This window comes from Hypanus sabinus, chromosome 1 (genome assembly GCF_030144855.1).
Source record: "Hypanus sabinus isolate sHypSab1 chromosome 1, sHypSab1.hap1, whole genome shotgun sequence".
Lineage (NCBI taxonomy): Eukaryota > Metazoa > Chordata > Chondrichthyes > Myliobatiformes > Dasyatidae > Hypanus > Hypanus sabinus.
Genome location: NC_082706.1, coordinates 169,626,262 through 169,644,883, shown reverse-complemented (window position 1 = coordinate 169,644,883; position 18,622 = coordinate 169,626,262). Strand labels below are relative to the sequence as shown.

General features: G+C 41.2%; 1 protein-coding gene across 1 annotated transcript; it reads right to left on the bottom strand.

Annotated features, from left to right (window-relative positions):
* Positions 1-447: 447 nt before the first annotated feature.
* On the bottom strand, positions 448-18,222 carry LOC132406409 (general transcription factor II-I repeat domain-containing protein 2A-like). Its single transcript, XM_059992085.1, has 3 exons — positions 17,419-18,222; positions 1,006-1,195; positions 448-617 (listed from the first exon to the last, which is right to left on the bottom strand). The coding sequence occupies exons 1-3, from the start codon at positions 18,130-18,132 to the stop codon at positions 448-450; spliced, it is 1,074 nt and encodes a 357-aa protein (XP_059848068.1). The 5' UTR covers positions 18,133-18,222.
* Positions 18,223-18,622: the final 400 nt, after the last annotated feature.

The window sequence follows — 18,622 nt, the reverse complement described above, 5'->3', positions numbered from 1 at the left end:
GTCCAGGCACTGGCTGAGTTACAAAGTATGTGTGAATGAGATTATGTGTGCCTTAACAGTTGTTAACTGGCCTTCTTGTAATACAAGAAGAACTAAAGGCAAGATCTAATTCTGATGAAGCATTGTACTTGCACTGCAGGTAGTGGCTCCACTAACAACTCACAGACACATTCAATTCACTGCTGTTCTTATTCTCAGATTAATCACCTAATCACTAGTACTTGAAAGAACGTTTATGCAATTTTGCCCAGTTCCTGATCCCTTTTATTTTGGCCCTCTATTGGCATCCTCGCTGTCTGTGGCTAACGAGAGCAAGAGGGGCAGTCTCTATTACAAAGCTCATACCTACAGTATAAGTGGCCTCAGCGTTCACTCCCATGGTCCCGCATGTCTTCTGCCTTTCAGGACATGCTCTTCACCCAACTTAAGGTGTTTCAGGGCACTTCTTCACTTGGTGCTGTCAACCGCAATTTCCTCCCAGGACTCAATGTTGATGTTCAGCACCTTCATCTCCCGGTTGCAGACATCCTTGTAGCACAGCTGTGTGCAGCCAGAAGTTCTCTTGCCCAAAGCCAGCTCATTGTAGAGGATGTCTTTTGCGATGTGGCGGAGATGGCCTAGCCAGCATAGCCTACACTACCTAAGCAGGGTGTACATGCTAAGGAGACCAGCATGAGAAACAACCTCATTATTTGGTATTCTGTGTCTCTAGGACAGAGTTCCCAACTTGGAGTCCACGTACTCTTGCTTGATGGTATTGGTTCTTGGCATAAAAAAGGGTGGCAACACCTGCTCTAGAAGGTCCCCAAGATGAGACAAAGGCACCTTAAGTGGAAGGTGTTGAGCCTTCCCTCCTGCTTATCATATGTTGTCCAGGTCTTGCTGCCATACAGCAGTGTTCTGGTGGCACAAGCTTTGTACACTGCCATCTTTGAAAGTGTGGAGTTCTTCCAGACTCGCGTGATGAGGCGGGCAAGAGTGCTGCAGCCTTCCTGATGTGCTTGCCAATTTCTGCATCCAAGGAGATGTTGTCACTGAAGGTGGACCCAGAAACAACATCCAGTTTGTAGTTATCAATTGCAATGACTGATAGTGCCTTTAAATCTTGTCCCAAGCTGTTTGTCTTTTTCAAGCTGATAGTCAGACCAAATCCCTTGCAGGCCTGGGGGAAGTGATCCAGCAGGCTCTGGAGATGCTGTGGAGTATGGGTTGTGGGTGCTGCACATTAGCAAACAGCATGTCTCTGATCAAATCCTCCCGCACCTTGGTTCAGCTCTTAGGCTGGCGAGGCAAAGGGTTCTCCACCTGATCTAATGTGGATCCCCTTTGTTGCAGTATCAAATGTGTACCCCAGGAGAAGGGCAAACAAGATCCTGAAGACTGCTGGTGTGAGGTCACAGCCTTACTTGACCACGCTAATTATGATCACTATTCTCCACAAAGCAGAAATAGGCTAAGACAAAACTTTCATACCTATACTCAGAATTGTTGCTATGAATGAAGATGAATTAGATTTGTGGTCTATATTTGAAAATATGTTCGAGAATGTAGCCACATTATTGCCATCTTGCATTCATACTAACATGTCTTCCTTTCCAAAAGGTGAATACACTTAATACATCCATTACATTTCAGAGGCATTAAATTTTTGGCAGCATATTACTTTCTGACATTTAGGCAGTCACAAACTGACTGCACTTACAATTTTATCAGCAAGGTTACAGCAATTATAAGAATTGTAGGGATATTAGATACTTTAATATGGTCTGAAGTAGAGACAAAAGTTTATGTTTCAACCCTAAATGTCAGTTAACACTGAATTAGGATATGATTCTTGGCCCTTTTTGAGCTGGATAAATGCTATAGACAGAAACAATAAATTAGGATCTTAATTTCTGCTCAGTGAAACATGTAGCACCTACTGTTATTTATGGCAATACCCAATTTAATACTGATAGCCAGTTAACAGTGTCAAACTGGGAACTTGTTATCTACCTTATGGCTAAAATGCTCTGAATGACATGAGGTTGGAGGAAAGTTTCCCACAAAAATTTTAGTCTTGTTGATTTCAGTTCTCTTCAAGTAGCTTGAAAATTGTTAACTATGCCATTCTCCCCAGTATCGAAAATAAAATACCGCAGGTACAAAGACTTAATTTTCGATATTTTTTTTTAACTTTCCCTTCTGGTTTTGCTTTCTTTAAATATAATCTTTCTTTGCATTATTTTTTCAGCCTTTCTACCTCCGCTATAGCATTGATTTTCCCATCTTTAATTTACAACTGTTTCTCTATTTGTGCAAGGAAAATCATGTCTCACAAATCTGATAGGGTTTTTTTAATAAACTAACTTGGAAAATTGATCAGGGCTGAGCAGTAGACATGATCTACATTGATTTTAGTAAGGGGTTTGACAAGGTCTGGCATGGTAGGCTAAGGTAGAAAGGATTCGAAACATGTTGGCACAACAGAGGTAAAGTTGTGTGGGTGATAGGAGGCAAACAATCATGGTGAATGGGTATTTTTCTAACTGGAAGTCTGACAAGTTTGCAGGCAACATGAACATCTGTGGAGTTTTGAACAGCAAAGAAGGATACAGAAGGTCAACGATCAGCTGGAAAAAATGGTGGTAAATTGAAGTTAATATTAAGTGTCAGTAATGCAGTTTGAGAGGTCAAATTCTGGTACTTTGCTTTCATAGGCCAAGGTATTAAGTATAAGAGATGTGACATGATGATGCAGCTGTACAAAACACTGGTTATTCTGCATTTCCTGTATCTTGCACAGTCCTAATCACCAAACTGCATGAAGGATGTGACAGTCAAAGAGAGAGTGCAGAAGAGAATCACCAGACTGTTGCGTGGAATACAGGGCGTAAACTACAAGGAGAGGTTGAATAGCTGTGTTTATTCTCGCCAAAACATTGGAGTCAGAGAGGTGAACTTATAGATGAATAGAGATAGGAGAAGTAGTTGGAATTTTTCCCGTGACAGAGGAGAGGGAAGAAATTTAATGGAGAGTTGAAGGGAGGGGTAAGATTTTAGCATTAAGGTTGGTGAATATCGGGAACCTGCTGCCACAGGAGAATGTGGAAGCAGATACAAATATAATTTTTAGTAGAGATTTGGAAGGTACTTAGATAGGAGAGGGATAGATGAATATGGGTTTAGTTCTGTCCAATGGGATTAACATATTCATCATTTTTCTAGATATGTTAGGGCATATTCTGGAGACAATCGATATCACAAATATTAATTTCAACAATCCTCAGATCTGAATATAGATTTTAGGTTAAATTTAAAATGCAGCTTGGAACAACGGTCTTCCTGAAGCTGCTTTTTAGGATAAATTGCACACCAGGAAACACCTGAGTGAATGAAATGTCTGCATATGCATGAATGCAATCAGCACTCCATTGATCTAAGATTCTGCATAGACATGAATATGATTCAGGTATAAAAATAATTAACAATCATTTTGGGTGTGTTGATGCAAAGATCCAGATAGTTGAAAAATTACATGTAACTCATAAGAAGCAATGTGAAAGCATTGCAACTATAGAAATTGTCCTGTTACCTTTGTTCTTTAACATAAAGCTGTGCCGTAATGTTGGATTGGGGCGTATCTCTCTCTCTCCAGTGGTTTACTTCACAGTCACGACAGATGCACCATAGAAAGCATCCAATCTGGTTGCAGCACAGCATGGCAATTGCTCTGCCAAAGACAGCAAGAAATTGCAGAGAGTCGTGGATACAGTTCAACCCATCATGCCCTCTCCATGAACTCTGTCTACACTTCAAGAAAGCACGCAACATATTCAAAGATCTCTTCTAGTCAGACTCTCTTCTGTCTTCCCCCTTCCACCATTCAGGAATAACAAACACTTGAAAATGTGCGCCATCAAGGTCAAGGACAGCTTTTATTCCACTGTTACTACTGACTATTGAATGGCCCTCTTGAATGATAAAGGCCTGATGATCTAACAATCTACTTTGTCATGCAATGTAGTTTCTCAGTACCTGTGAATGTATCACCATATTCTGCATTCTATTATTGCTGTTTCCTTGCGTTTGGCATGCTAAACAAAGTTTTTCACTGGATCAGTTTATTATTTATCACTTTATTATTGTCACGTGCTGTATACCAAATAAACCAGTTTATATGCTGCATGTTTCCCTGATTCTATCTTGCCATTCTGTACTGAATTATGAACCATTATTCTGGTGAAGTGAACAGCATAAAATATTATTTTGTAAAGTTATCCCCTTTGTTGTAATTCTTGTGCTTTTATAATCTGAGCAGGTTAGGAATGAGAGTGTTGTGGAATTCAATCACACTATCAGAAAAGCAAGCCCCTCCTCACTGTCTCAAAGCAAAGATTAAATAACCTCTCTGCAATTACTTTTCCGTCTCTAGATTTATTATAGAAACTGCAACTGAGAGAAGTACAAATCACTGCCTTGGTTCTGCTGTGATTAATAGGTTCACTCTGACTCAAGAAAATAATTTATTGCTGCATAAATCTGCTCTCAAGACTCAATTTATGATGAGATGAAGCAGATTTGAAAGCACGCAAACTAGTGCAATAGTGTACTCATGAGGGAACAATAAAATGGGTTATTATTTTGCTATGTTAGATAAAGAAATCCCACATTGGTTTCAATTTTTAATTAATTGAATATTAAAAAAAAGTTTTCAGAATTTTTCTAACTTACCATAAAGGTAAAATTTTATACTCTGTCCCTTGTCTATAATCCCACAAGACCATAAGACATAGGAGAAGAATTAGACCATCCAGCCCATTGATTCTGCTCTGCCATTCAATCATGGCTGATCCATCTTTCTACATCTTCCTCAACCCCAGTTCCCGGGCTTCTCCCCATAACCTTTGATGCCATGTCCAATCAAGAACCTATCACTCTCTGACTTAAATTTACCCAACAACCTGGCCTCCACAGCTGCATGTGGTAACACATTCCACAAATTTACCACCCTTTGGCTAAAGAAATTTCTCTGCATTCTGTTTTGAAAGGGCACCCTTCTATCCTGAGGCTGTGCCTTCTTGTCCTAGACTGTCCCACCATGGGAAACAGCCTTTCCACATCTACTCTGTCTAGGCCTTTCAACATTCGAAAGGTTTCAATGAGATCCCTCTTCATCCTTCTGAATTCCAGCAAGTACAGACCCAGAGCCATCAAACATTCCTCATATGATAACCCTTTCATTCCTGGGATCATCCTTGTGAACCTCCTCTGGACCCTCTCCAATGCCAGCACATCTGTTCTAAGATGATGGGCCCAAAACTGTTCACAATACTCGAGGTGAGGCCTCATCAGTGCCTTGTAAAGCCTCAACATCACATCCTTGTTCTTGTATTCTAGACCTCTTGAAATGAATGCTTACATAGCATTTCCTTCCTCACCACTGACTCAACCTGCAAGTTAACTTTCAGGGTGTTCTGCACAAGGACTCCCAAGTCCCTCTGCACCTCAGATTCCTGGATTTTCTCCCCATTTAGAAAATAGTCAGCACGTTTATTTCTACTAACAAAGTGCATGATCATGCATTTTCCAACATTGTACTTCATTTGCCACTTTCTTGCCCATTCTTCTAATCTTTCTATGTCCTACCTGTTTCCTCAACACTACCTGTCCCTCCACCAATCTGCAATCATCTGCAAACTTGGCAACAAGGCCATCTGTTCCATCATCTACATCATTTAAGTACAGCATAAAAAGAAGTGGTCCCAACACCAACCCCTGTGGAACACCACTAGTCACTGGCAGCCAATCAGAAAAGTATTCTTGTCAGTAGCATAGAAGACAAAACAACTCAACTATGTAGGGAGAACGTTTTGCTTTGAGTTGTATGACAAGCGTTAATGGTACTGGGAGATTCAAACAGGACAAAAGTTTTAAGACCATAGGACTATAAGACATTGGATCAAAATTAGGCCATTCAGTCCATCAAGTCTGCTATCCATTCAATTATATGACCAGAGGACCATAAGATATAGGAGCAGAGTTAGGCCATTTGACCTATTGAGTCAGCTTTGCCATTTCATCATGGCTGATCCAATTTTCCTGCCTTCTCCCCACATTCCTTCATGCCCTGACCAATCAAGAACTTATCAAACTCTGTCTTAAATATACATTAAGTCTTGGCCTCCACAGCTGCCAGTGGTAATGAATTCCTCAGATTCACCACTCTTTGGCTAAAGAAATTCCTCCTCCTCTTCGTTCTAAATGGATGCCCCTCTATTCTGAACCTGTGTCCTCTGATCTTAGACTCTCCCACCAGAGGAAACACCTTCTCCACGTCATAGCTAATTTATTATCCCCCTCAATCCCATTCTCCACACTTTTCCCCATCGTCTTTGATTCCCTTACTAATCAACAACCCAAGAGCCTCTGCTTTAAATACACTCATCGACTTGGCCTCCACAGCTGTTTATGGCAAAAAATTCCATAAATGTACCACTGTCTCATTAAAGAAAATTCTCTTCCTCTCTGCTCTAAAGGGATGTCCTTCTATTCTGAGGCTGTGGCTTCTGGACCCAGACTCCCCCACAACAAAGGACTATCCTCTCCACTTCCATCTATCTAGGCCTTCCAATATTCGGTAAGTTTCAATGAGATCCCCCTCGTTCTTCTAAACTCCACTGAGTATAGACCCAAGCCGTCAAATGCTCCTCATATGTTAACCCTTTCATTCTTGTGAACCTCTTTGCAGATTTCAATTTCTTAGAAATTTCAAATCTCTAAAGGTTATCTGTGTTAATAGCACTCAGGAGCTTTATAGTGATATGTCAGTGCTTATGAACAAGGTAACCTAGAGAATATTTATGTCAAAATAAAAAATCATATAGCTACATCACCAGGAGATCAAGGGTAATTGGAATCTGCTGGTGCTGCGCAAGTTTCCCTTTCTGTTTACTCACAAAGTTTGGAAGTATCTGTGAAGTTTAATTTAATACAGATTAAATCAACATTTAAATGTGCCTTTTGTTTATAACGTATAGCATTCATTTTTTGATGAGATATCTTTGCCGTCTATTTAGCGTTTGTGGGACAATTTATATTTTCGAGATGTGGGCCATATTCATCACGGATCCCCAGTTGCCTGAACTGGGGATCAGATCAGGTTAAATATCACTGGTACATGTCATAAAAATTGTTGTTTCGTGGCAGCAGTTCATTGCAATACGGAATAAGAGAAAACAAAATTACAATAAGAGAGTAAATCAAGGAATCAAATAGTGAGGTAGTGTACATGGTTCATGGCCCATTCAGACATTGTCCATACATGGCTTTGTCAAGTGCAGGTCATGCCTTACGAGCCTGATTGTATTCTTTGAGGATGTAAGAAAACACATTAATAAAGGTAGTGCAGTGGATGTAATGTAAATGGATTTCACTAAGGCATTTAATAAGGTTCCCCATGTAAGGCTCCTTCAGAAATTAAGGAGGTATGGGATCCAAGGAGATTTGCTTTGTGGATCCAGAATTCATTTGCCCATGGAAGGCAAAGGGTTGTTGTAGATGGTTAGTATTCTGTATGCAGGTCGGTGACCAGTAGTGTTCCACAGGGATCTGTTCTGGGACCGCTCCTCTTTGTGATTTTTATAAATGACCTGGATGAAGAAACAGAAGGGTGGGTTAGTAAGTTTGCTGATGACACAAAGGTTGGGGGTGTTGTGTATAGTCTGGAGGGTTGTCAGAAGTTACAGTGGGACATTGATAGGATGCAGAACTGGGCTGAGAAGTGGCAGATGGACTTCAACCCAGATAAGTGTGAGGTGGTTAATTTTAGTAGATTAAATATGATGGCAGAATATAGTGTTAATTGTAAGACTCTTGGCAGTGTGGAGGTTCTGAGAGATCTTGGGGTCCGTGTCCATAGGACACTCAAAGCTGCTGTGCATATTGACAGTGTTGTTAAGAAGGCCTATGGTGTGTTGGCATTCATCACCATGGAATTGAATTCGAGAACTGCGAGGTAATGTTACAGCTATATAAGACCTTGGTCAGACCCCACTTGGATTACTGTGTTCCATTCTGGTCACCCCATTATGGAAAGGATATGGATACTATAGAGAGAGTGCAGAGGAGATTTACAAGGATGTTGCCTGGATTGGAGGGCGTACCTTATGAGAATAGGTTGAGTGAACTTGGCCTTTTTTCCTTGGAGTGACAAAGGATGAGCAGTGACCTGATAGAGGTGTATAAGATGATGAGGGGCATTGATCATGTGGATAGCCAGAGGCCTTTTCCCAGGGCTGAAATGGCCAACACAAGGGAGCATAGTTTTAAGGTGCTTGGAAGTAGGTAGGGCTGTCAGGGGTATGTTTTTCACACAGAGAGCAGTGAGTGCATGGAACGCACTGCTGGCGGCAGTGGAAGCAGATACAAAAGGACCTTTTAAAAGCCTCTTAGATAGGTACATGGAGCTTAGAAAAATAGAGGGTGGGGAAATTCTAGGCAGTTTCTAGAGTGAGTATATGGTCAGTACAACATTGTGGACCGAACGGCCTGTAATGTGTTTTAAATTTCTATGTTCTGTCTGAATCTGATGGCAGAGGGGATAAGGCTGTTCCTAAAATGTTAAGGGTGTGGCTTCAGTCTCCTGTACCTACTCCTTGTTGGTAACAATGAGAAGTGGTCATGTCCAGGGTGATGGGCTGACTCCTGCTTGGGGCATCATCTTTTGAAGACGTCCTAAATGCAGGAGAACTGGAGCCCATGATCGAGCTGGCAGAGTTTGCAACTTTCTGCAGCTTTGAGCATTCTCTATAATCCTTCTGATGATTGAATTATGTTAATTAGAAAGGACTCAGAGGGTTCTTCAGAGGGAACTTGTGAATATTTGGATGGGTAAACTAAAATGGTTTTCCTTGTCTATTTTTATTTTATATTGTGATCTTTCATGAAACAGCAGAGGGAGCGCAATCACTGTCAGCCTCGACATGATGAAGCAAAGGGAAATCTGAATCAGAATTAGGTTTAATATCACTGGCATATGAAATCTGCAGTTTTGCAGCAGCTGTACATTGCAGTACATATAAAACTACACATTACATTAAGAACTATATCTGTTTTTTTCCGTAGATGCTGCCTGGTCTGCTGAAACCCCCCAGCGTTTTACATGTGTTGCTCGGATTTCTAGCATCTGCAGACTTCCTCTTGTTTGTGATTTTAAAATATGTATATTTGTTTGTGCGGCTATATATGAGCTTAGAAATTCAGAAGGATAAGAGGACGTCTTATAGAAACATAAAACTATGAAAGGGATAGATAAGATACAGGCAGGAAAGTTGTTTCCACTGGTAGGTGAGACTAGAACTAGGGGACATAGCCTCAAAGTTCGGGAGAGTGGATTTAGAACGGAGATGAGGAGATACTGCTTTTCCCAGAGAGTGGTGAATCTGTGGAATTCTCTGCCAAATAAAGTAGTGAAGGCTACCTCAGTAAATATATTTAAGACAAGGTTGGATAGATTTTTGCATAGTAGGGGAATTAAGGGCTATGGGGTTAAAGCAGGTAAGCGGAGATGAGTCCAGAGCCAGTTCAGCCATGATCTTACTGAATGGCAGAGCAGGCTCAACAAGCCTGATGGCCGACTCCTGCCCCTATTTCTTATGTTCTTATGAGATTACTTCAATGGTTGTGAGATTCATGATTGAATAGCCTGTCAAAATTTACTTTAGTATTTAGAATTTATTTAATTCTTACATCCATCCCACAATGTGAGGAAGTAAAAATCTTTGCATTATGACTCTGTTACAATGTACAGACATGTGAATTTAAAAGCCTAATGGTTTGTAGAAAGAAGCTGTCCCATAGCCTGTTGGTCCTGGGTTTAATGCTGCGGTATCGTTTGCCAGACAGAAGCAGCTGAAACAGATTATAACAACACACACAGAATGCTGGTGGAACACAGCAGGCCAGGCAGCATCTATAGGAAGAAGCACTGTCGATGTTTCGGGCCGAGACCCCTCGTCAGGACTAACTGAAAGGAAAGATAGTAAGAGATTTGAAAGTAGGAGGCGGAGGGGAAATGTGAAATGATAGGAGTAGACTGGAGGGGGTGGGGTGAAGTTAAGAGCTGGAACGGTGATTGGCAAAAGGGATACAGAGCTGGAGAAGGGAAAGGATCATGGGACGGGAGGCCTCGGGAGAAAGAAAGGGGGAGGGGAGCACCAGAGGGAGATGGAGAACAGGCAGAGTGATGGGCAGAGAGAAAAAAAAAGAGGGGGGAAATAAATAAATCAGGGATGGGGAGAGGAGGGGCATTAACGGAAGTTAGAGAAGTCAATATTCATGCCATCAGGTTGGAGGCTACCCATATGGTATATAAGGTGTTGTTCCTCCAACCTGAGTGTGGCTTCATCTTGACAGTAAAGGAGGCCATGGATAGACATATCAGAATGGGAATGGGATATGGAATTAAAATGTGTGGCCACTGGGAGATACTGCTTTCTCTGGCAGACAGAGTGTAGGTGTTCCGCGAAACGGTCTCCCAGTCTGCATTGGGTCTCACCAATATATAAAAGACCACACCAGGAGCACTGGACGCAGTATACCACACCAACCGACTCACAGGTGAAGTGTCGCCTCACCTGGAAGGACTGACTGGGGCCCTGAACGGTGGTGAAGGAGGAAGTGTAAGGGCAGGTGTAGCACTTGTTCTGCTTACAAGGATAAGTGCCAGGAGAGAAATTGGCGGGAAGGGATGGGGGGGGGGGGGGAACAAGTGGACAAGGGAGTCGCGTAGGGAGCGATCCCTGCAGAAAGCGAAAAGAGTGGAGGAGGGAAAGATGTGCTTGGTCGTGGAATCCCGTTGGAGGTGGCGGAAGTTACAGAGAATTATTCTCCGTAACCCCATCTCCTCTGGACTTCTCCTATCATTTCACATTTCCCCCTCCCCCTCCTACTTTCAAATCTCTTACTATCTTTCCTTTCAGTTAGTCCTGACGAAGGGTCTCGGCCCGAAACATCGACAGTGCTTCTTCCTATAGGTGCTGCCTGGCCTGCTGCGTTCCACAGCTTTTTGTGTGTGTTGCATTGTCAAGGATTGTTTCAAGTTTTTTCAAAGTTGTCAGGGCGGCTCTCATCCAAGCAAGTAAAGAATATTTTTATATCACATATTTGACTCAGGCTTTGCATCGTGTGGACTTTGAAGTATCAGGAGGTGAGTTAATCACTGAATGGACGTCCAGCTCATCAAGCCACAGTATTCATGTGCCTGATTTAGTTGGGTTTCTGGTCAGCATCTTTTCCCCAGCATCTTGATGGGGGAGTGACTCAGCAATAATAATATTAAATATAAGGCAGTTAGTCTTTGTTTGTTGAAGGTGATTATTACCTGGTACTTTTGTGATGTGCATGCTATTTGTCACTTATCAGCTCCTGCCAGAAGGTTATCTGGATCTTGCTGCATGTGGATTTCTAAATGAAACTCAACATTGTGCAATCATCAGCAAACATTCCTATTTTGACCTAATAGTGGAAGAAAGGTCATTGATGGAGTAGCTAAAAATGGATGGGCCTTAGATACTATCCTGAGGAATTTTTGCAGTGACATTCAGGTTCTGGGAATGATGTGTAAAGCAAATCAATATCTGTAGTACCTCTCTGTCAACACACAATGTACACTAAGGAATCTTTTCAAGTACTTTTAGTATGTGTAGCTAAAGCTGAAAGCAGTACTCACTGCAGAGCAGAAGTTGTTTAGCTCATTTAAGAGACAAGCATTATAAAGTCTGAGATCATCAGCAACAAGGATTTCACCCAATCCAATAACTTATTCAATTACAAATAGCTTTCAGCTGATTCTGCCAAAAAAGAGCTGGTAACTCTTTGAGCCTAGCTATGACATGTGAATTCCATTAGTTTTCTGACTGTTGGAGTGTGTATGGAAGTTGATCAAAAAAAATGTGCAGCTAGACATTCAGTCACTGCAAGCTGTGTTCCTCAGCAAGAGTGGCTAACAACTGATTTGAGACAAAGTGAAATAATCATTTCACTTCCCATAAATCCAACGAGTCACTTCACTGTCTGAGTCAAAAAGCAATATGCTGAAGAAACTCAATGAGTCAGACAGACAGACATATTTTATTTCCCACTATTCAGGACATTTACAAGGACAGGTGTGTGAAAAGGGCCCATAGGATCAGTGGGGACCCGAGTCATCACAACCATAATAACAATAATATTCCAGCTGCTACCATCCGGGAAATGTTACCGCAGCATAAAAGCCAGGACCAACAGGCTCCGGAACAGATTCTTCCACCAGGCCACCAGACTGATGAACTCACACTGATTTGAGTGTTCTCTATATTACATTGACTGTTCTATTTATTATAAGTTATTATAAATTGCTATGATTGCACATTGCACATTTAGATGGAGACGTAACATAAAGACTTTTACTCCTCATCTATGTGAAGGATGTAAGAAATAAAGTCAATTCAATTCAGATAATACAAAGTAAGTATGGTGATCTAGCTCAAAATAGTCAGAATTTTGAAATCTTGAATATGTTACTTCTGAACAATTAACGGGTATTAGATAATGAATTGTTTGAAGATTTCAGTCATAATTCATATCCATCACCAAGATTTTGCCACTTCCCATTGCTACTATCAGAGAGAAAGTAGAGGAGCCTGAAGATACACACAGACACAATGATTTGGGAACAGCCCCTTCAGATTTCCGTACAAGGAACTAATGAACACTACCTCAATATCTTTTGCTCTCTTTTTGCACTACCTATTTAATTTATTTTTTTCCTATATACATGTATTTCTTACTGTAATTTATATATTTTATACATTGTAATCTCCTGCTGCTGCAGAAGTCTATGTAGGGGAACACTTCTCATCTCTTGATCAGAATGTCAGTAAACAGGGAAGAAGATAGGTCTGGAGAGGCTGAGGTCCTCAATTGGACGAAGGCCAATTCTGCTGGTGTCCGAAAGGATCTGGCAAGTGTGGATTGGGACAGGCAGCTTTCTGGCAAAGGAGTACTTGTTAAGTAAGTGGGAGGCATTAAAAAGCTAAATTTTGAGAATACAAAGCTTATATGTGCTTGTCAGAATAAAAGGTAAGGATAACGGGTTTAGGTAGCCTTGGTTTTCAAGAGATATTGAGGCCATGGTTAAGAGAAAACAGGAGCTGCAAAGCCGGTATAGGCAAATAGGAACAAATGAATACTTACGGGATATAAGAAATGCGAAATAACACTTAATAAAGAAATCAAGAAGGACAAAAGAAGGCATGAATCTGCCCTAACAGACAAGGTGAAGGAGAATCCTACAGAAACGTAAATAGTAAATGGTTTGCAAGGAACTAAATTTATCCTCTGTAAGGTCAGAATGTTATGGAGCCAAAAGAGATGGAGGAGATGTTGGAAATGGATTTTTTGCATCTGTATTTACTCAGGAGATGAACACAGGACTATAGAAGTGAGGCAAAGCAGTGTCGAGGTTGTGGCTCCTATACATATTATACAGGAGGAGGTCTTGAGGCAAATTGGGGTGGATAAGTCCCCAAGGCCTGTCAAGTTGTTCCCTTAAACCCTGTGGGAGGCAGGTACAGAAACTGCAGGGGCTTCAGCAGAGATATTTAAATCATCTTTAGTGACAGAGGAGGTACTGGAGAACTAGAGTGGGAAAGTTATTGGAAGGTATTCTAAGGGACTAGATATATGAGTACTTGGATAGACAGGGACTGATTAGGGATAGTCATCGTGGCTTTGTGCATGGTAGGTCATGTTTAACAAATCCAATAGACTTTTTCGAAGAAGTTACCAGAAAGTTGATGAAGGCAAGGCACTGGATGTTGTCTACATGGACTTTAGCAAGATATTTGACAAGGTCCCACATGGGAGGTTGGTCAAGAATGTTCAGTCGCTCAGCATTCAGGATGAGGTAGTAAATTGGATTAGACATTGACTTTGTGGGAGAAGCCAGAGACTGGTAGTAGATAGTTGCCTCTCTGACTGGAGGCTTGTGACTAGTTAAGTGCCGCAGGGGTAGGTACTGGGTCCAATGTTGTTTGTCATCTATATCAATGATCTGGATGAAAATGTGGTTAAATGGATTGGCAAATTTCTGGATGACACCAAGATTGGCAGAGTAGTGGACACCAAGGAAAACTATCAATGCTTTCAGCAGGATCTGGACCAGCTGGAAAAATGGCAGATGGAATTTAATGCAGGCAATTGTGAGGAGTTACACTTTGGTAGGACTATCCAGGGTAGATCTTACACATGAAGGACAGGGCACTGAGGAATGCAGTAGGACAGAAGGATCTGGGAATACAGGCCCATAATTCATTAAAAGTGGCATCACAGGTAGATGGTGTTGTAAAGAAAGTTTTTGGCACATTGGTCTTCATAAATCAAAGTGCTGTACTGAGAACAGGAAATGGGATGCTATGTTGAAATTGTATAAGACATTGGTGAGGCTTCATTTGGAGTTATGGTCACCTACCTACAGGAAATGTGTAGATAAGATTGAAAGAATACTAAGAAAATTTACAAGGATTTTGCTGGGATTGGAGGAGATGAGTTATAAGGAAAGATTGAATAGGTCAGGACTTTATTCCTTGAAACATAGAAGATTGAGGGGAGATTTGATAGCGGTGTACAACATTGTGGGGGGTATAGATAGGGTTAATGCATGCAGGCTTTTCTCACTGAGGTTGTGTGGGACTACAACTGAAGGCAATCAGGTGGAAGGTGAAAAGTTTAAGGGGAACATGAGGGGAAGCTTCTTCACTCAGGTGTGCAAGAGTGTTTTTACTCTACAGTACTTTCTCTTTCACTTGGTTTACCCTTTACCTGATTTATAACAAATGTCATCACAGACTTGATTCTTATAAACACTTGATTACGAATAGCTAGCTCTTTTACAAGAAATGCTTTGCTTCAGAGTTGATACATTGCTTTGATCAAATAACTACTATATGTCATTGACCAGGAAGCTATACACGGTGGCTTCTGTTTTGTTATAATTATTATCATTTTGAAATACTATTTAACCTCTTAAATTAAGTTGACACAATATTTCATTGCTACCATTCCTGCAGTCTCATTCATGAGAAAATAAATCAATAGGTGAGGATTACTAAAATGATTTACAATAATATCCAACTATGCTAAATCTATATTTTTTACTGTAATATAACATGGTTATTGTTAAGATTACGCTGAGTAGGTACACAGCCTCACCTACATTTTTCACATTTTGTTTGTTCTACAATATCATGCAAACTTGTTCCAGTTGTGCCACAGCATTGTACATTCACTTCATTTCTCTATTTATTTAGTGATACAGTGTAGGGTAGGCCCTCCTGGCCCTTCGAACAACCCTGCACCAACAACCTTCGACAAACCCGATTAACTCTAACCTAATTATGGGACAAATTACAATAGTGAATTGACCTTTCTGTACCTCATTGGACTATGTGAGGGAACTGGAGTGTGCGAGGAAAACCCGTTCCACAGGGAGGATGTACGGTCAGCATTGGAGTTGAGCTCAAAGTCCAGGACAACCCAAGCTGAAATAACGTCACGGTAACGGTTTCACTACTGCTTCCAGCTCCGGTGCAGAGATAGTGACAGTACAGTGAATCACATGCTCCAGGCATTTATATGAGGTGTCAGTGTTCTTTGTGGTCATTTATAGCAGGCCATGCTTGTGTTTGTCTTTTTGAAGAGGTCAGTGTGACAAGCAGGGTTTGAACAAGGTACAAGTTGTTATCTGTCACCAATTGTATGTACTCCTTCTCCTCCCCCCATCTGCTTATTTTGGTTTATGCACCCTTCCCTTCCAGTCTTGATGAAGGGTCACAGCCTGACACGTCAGTTTGTTCTTCTCCACAGATGTTACCTGACGTGCTGAGTTCTTCCAGCATTTTGTGTGTGTTGCCCTAGATTTCCAGCAACTGCAGAATCTCTTGTGCTTGCAGTTCTTAAGTATACAACTTTTTAAAAATCACTGATTACATTACAGTTACAAATTAAGTTCAAGATTTTAACCAGAGAGTGGTGAATCTGTGGAATTCGTTGCCACAGATGGCTGTGGAGGCCAAGTTAGAGGGTATATTTAAGGCAAAGGTTGATAGATTCTTGGTTAGACAGGGCATGAAAGCAGGAGATTGGGGTTGAGAGGGAAATGATTCAGCCATGTTGAAAAGTTACAGCAGACCCGATGGGCCAAATGGCCTAATTCTGCTCCTTTGTCTTATGGTTTACAGTAAACTTTACACATAGTCCAGAAAGTGTGAATCAGGAGGAATGTGATACTAGCTCAGGGGTGGGCAAACTTTTTGACTTGAGGGCCACAAAGGGTTCTAAAATTTGACAGGGGGGCCGGACCAGGAGCAGATGGATGGAGTGTTTTGGTAATACACCTCATAAGAGAAAATAAAATATCATGGGATATGTAGAAAACATGTGCTTTAATTTCAATTGAAAATGAACAAATGCATTACAACAAAATATATGTCTTTGAAGTCCCATGGTATTTAGCTATTTATTGAAATGACTTTTAAAACACTGAAAATTAAATGAATAAAATACAGCTTTTTTAAATAGTAACAGTTATTATTTTAAAGCACTGAAAATTCTGTTATCCTTCAAGATATTATCATCATCACTCTCCTCCTGATTGTCTTTATTTCAAAAACGGTAGGAGATGCAGGTCTACTTGTCCTGCTCCTTCTTATTCAATTGTCCCCTATGCCAAAACTCAACAACGACCAGCACAATGACAGAACAATGAGAGCGCGCCAGTATGCGGAGCGCATTTTTTATTTTGAGAACGTACGTGCACCTGCGCACTACTCATATCCATCACTTAACAGAAATGACATGTAACATGTAAGGCATATTGAAAAAAATATTTTCAAATGCATTTTTTACATAACACAACGAAGAAACTTATTTTTAATTTCAGTGGGAACAGTGTTGTTGGTCTCCCTTTTTAGCCAGCGCATCAAAGTCTGGATTTAGTTTTGTTGTGGCGATTCTCAGGATGGATCTGAGGTGTTGGTTAGTTAACTTGGATCTGTGGCTGGCTTTGTTGATGTTCATGATGCTGAACGCCTGTTCACACAAATAGGTCGAGCCGAACAACGCCAGCATTTTCTATGCCATCCTCCGGAGGTTTGGAAACACCTCTTTACCAAGTGAAGCATAAAAGTCATTCAGTTTAAGAGAGTTGAACTTCTCTTTTAAGACGGGGTCAGACTGAAGGTCGATCAGTTCCAGCTGTAGCTCCTCTGGTGCTGTTTCAGGATCTTGTGACAGGGGACAGGCCACCAACTGAAGTGACTTGTCAATTTTTTCAAAATCAGAAAAGCGACGGCAGAATTCTCTGTGCAGCGCATTCAGTGACTCGCTGTATTTTTTCACATTTGCGCCGGCCTCTTCCAGCGTGGCTAGTGTGGGAAAATGAGTGAATAACTTATTCGAAATTTGCCTGGAGAAAAAAGCCAGCTTGGATTTAAAGGCTTTCACTTTTGTGTACATGTCATGCACAAACTGATCCTTCCCCTGTAGCTTCACGTTCAGTTCATTCATGTGTGAAAATATATCCACAGCAAACGCAAAGTCACAAAGCCAGCTCTTGTTGCTCAGCTCAGGAAATTCGCCGGCCTTCCTCAGTAACTCCAAAAATGCACCGATCTCCTCTTTGAGCTCCCATACTCGTTGAAACACTTTGCCCAAACTTAACCAGCGGACGCGGGAGTGATAAAGTAGGTCCTGGTGATCTGCATCAGTTTCCTCCAGGAACGTGATGAACTGACGGTGCTGAAGTCCCCTTGCACGTATAAAGTTGACAAGTTTTACGACAGGATTCACAACATGATTCAGCTGTAATACCGATTTACATAGAGATTCCTGGTGGATGATGCGGTGAAGGAAAATAACAACCTGGTCAGGATTTTCATCTTTCACTTTATTCTGTATTCTCCTCAGCAGGCCGACATTTTTCCCCGTCAAATTAGGAGATCCATCTGTGGTGACGTTGATAAGTTTACTCCAAGGGAGCTTCATATTTTCGATGACAGCAGACACCCGGTCATACAAGTCCTCTCCCCGTGTTTTTCCTTTCAGAGACTCCATTGTCAAAAACTCCTCCGTTATTTCAAAAGTATTGTTAATTCCTTGGATAAAAATGAGGAGCTGAGCAGTGTCTTTTACATCGTTGCTTTCATCCAGTGCTAATGAATATAACGGGAACGACTCTGCCTTTTTATTTAAGTCGCTGGTTATATCTTCATCTATCAGTTCCACACGGCGAGTCACTGTCCTGCATGATAAACTGATTTTTTCAAATTTGTCTTTGCTCTCCGGCCACAATACACCTGCTGTCTCCACCATACATTCTTTTAAAAACTCGCCTTCAGACAGAGGCTTGCTGGCCTTTGCTAATTTGAATGACAGCATAAAACTCGCCTTGGTACTTGATTCATGAATGGCAGTTTGACGGTGAAAAAAATTTTGTTGAGCCTGTAAATTAGCTGCCAACCTCTGAGTATTAGCTTCCCGTTCTTTCATTGACTGGTCGCTAGCATAGTTGGCATGTTTTGTGGCAAAGTGACGGCTGATATTA

Coding starts and splice junctions, on each gene's coding strand:
- LOC132406409 (XM_059992085.1), bottom strand. CDS start 18,132: ATGGAGTCTCTGAAAGGAAAAACACGGGGAGAGGACTTGTATGACCGG. Junction 1,196..17,418: donor TGGAAGAGGCCGGCGCAAAT/GTGAAAAAATAC, acceptor CATACTCCACAG/CATCTCCAGAGCCTGCTGGA. Junction 618..1,005: donor CTCCTTGGATGCAGAAATTG/GCAAGCACATCA, acceptor TATGCTGGCTAG/GCCATCTCCGCCACATCGCA.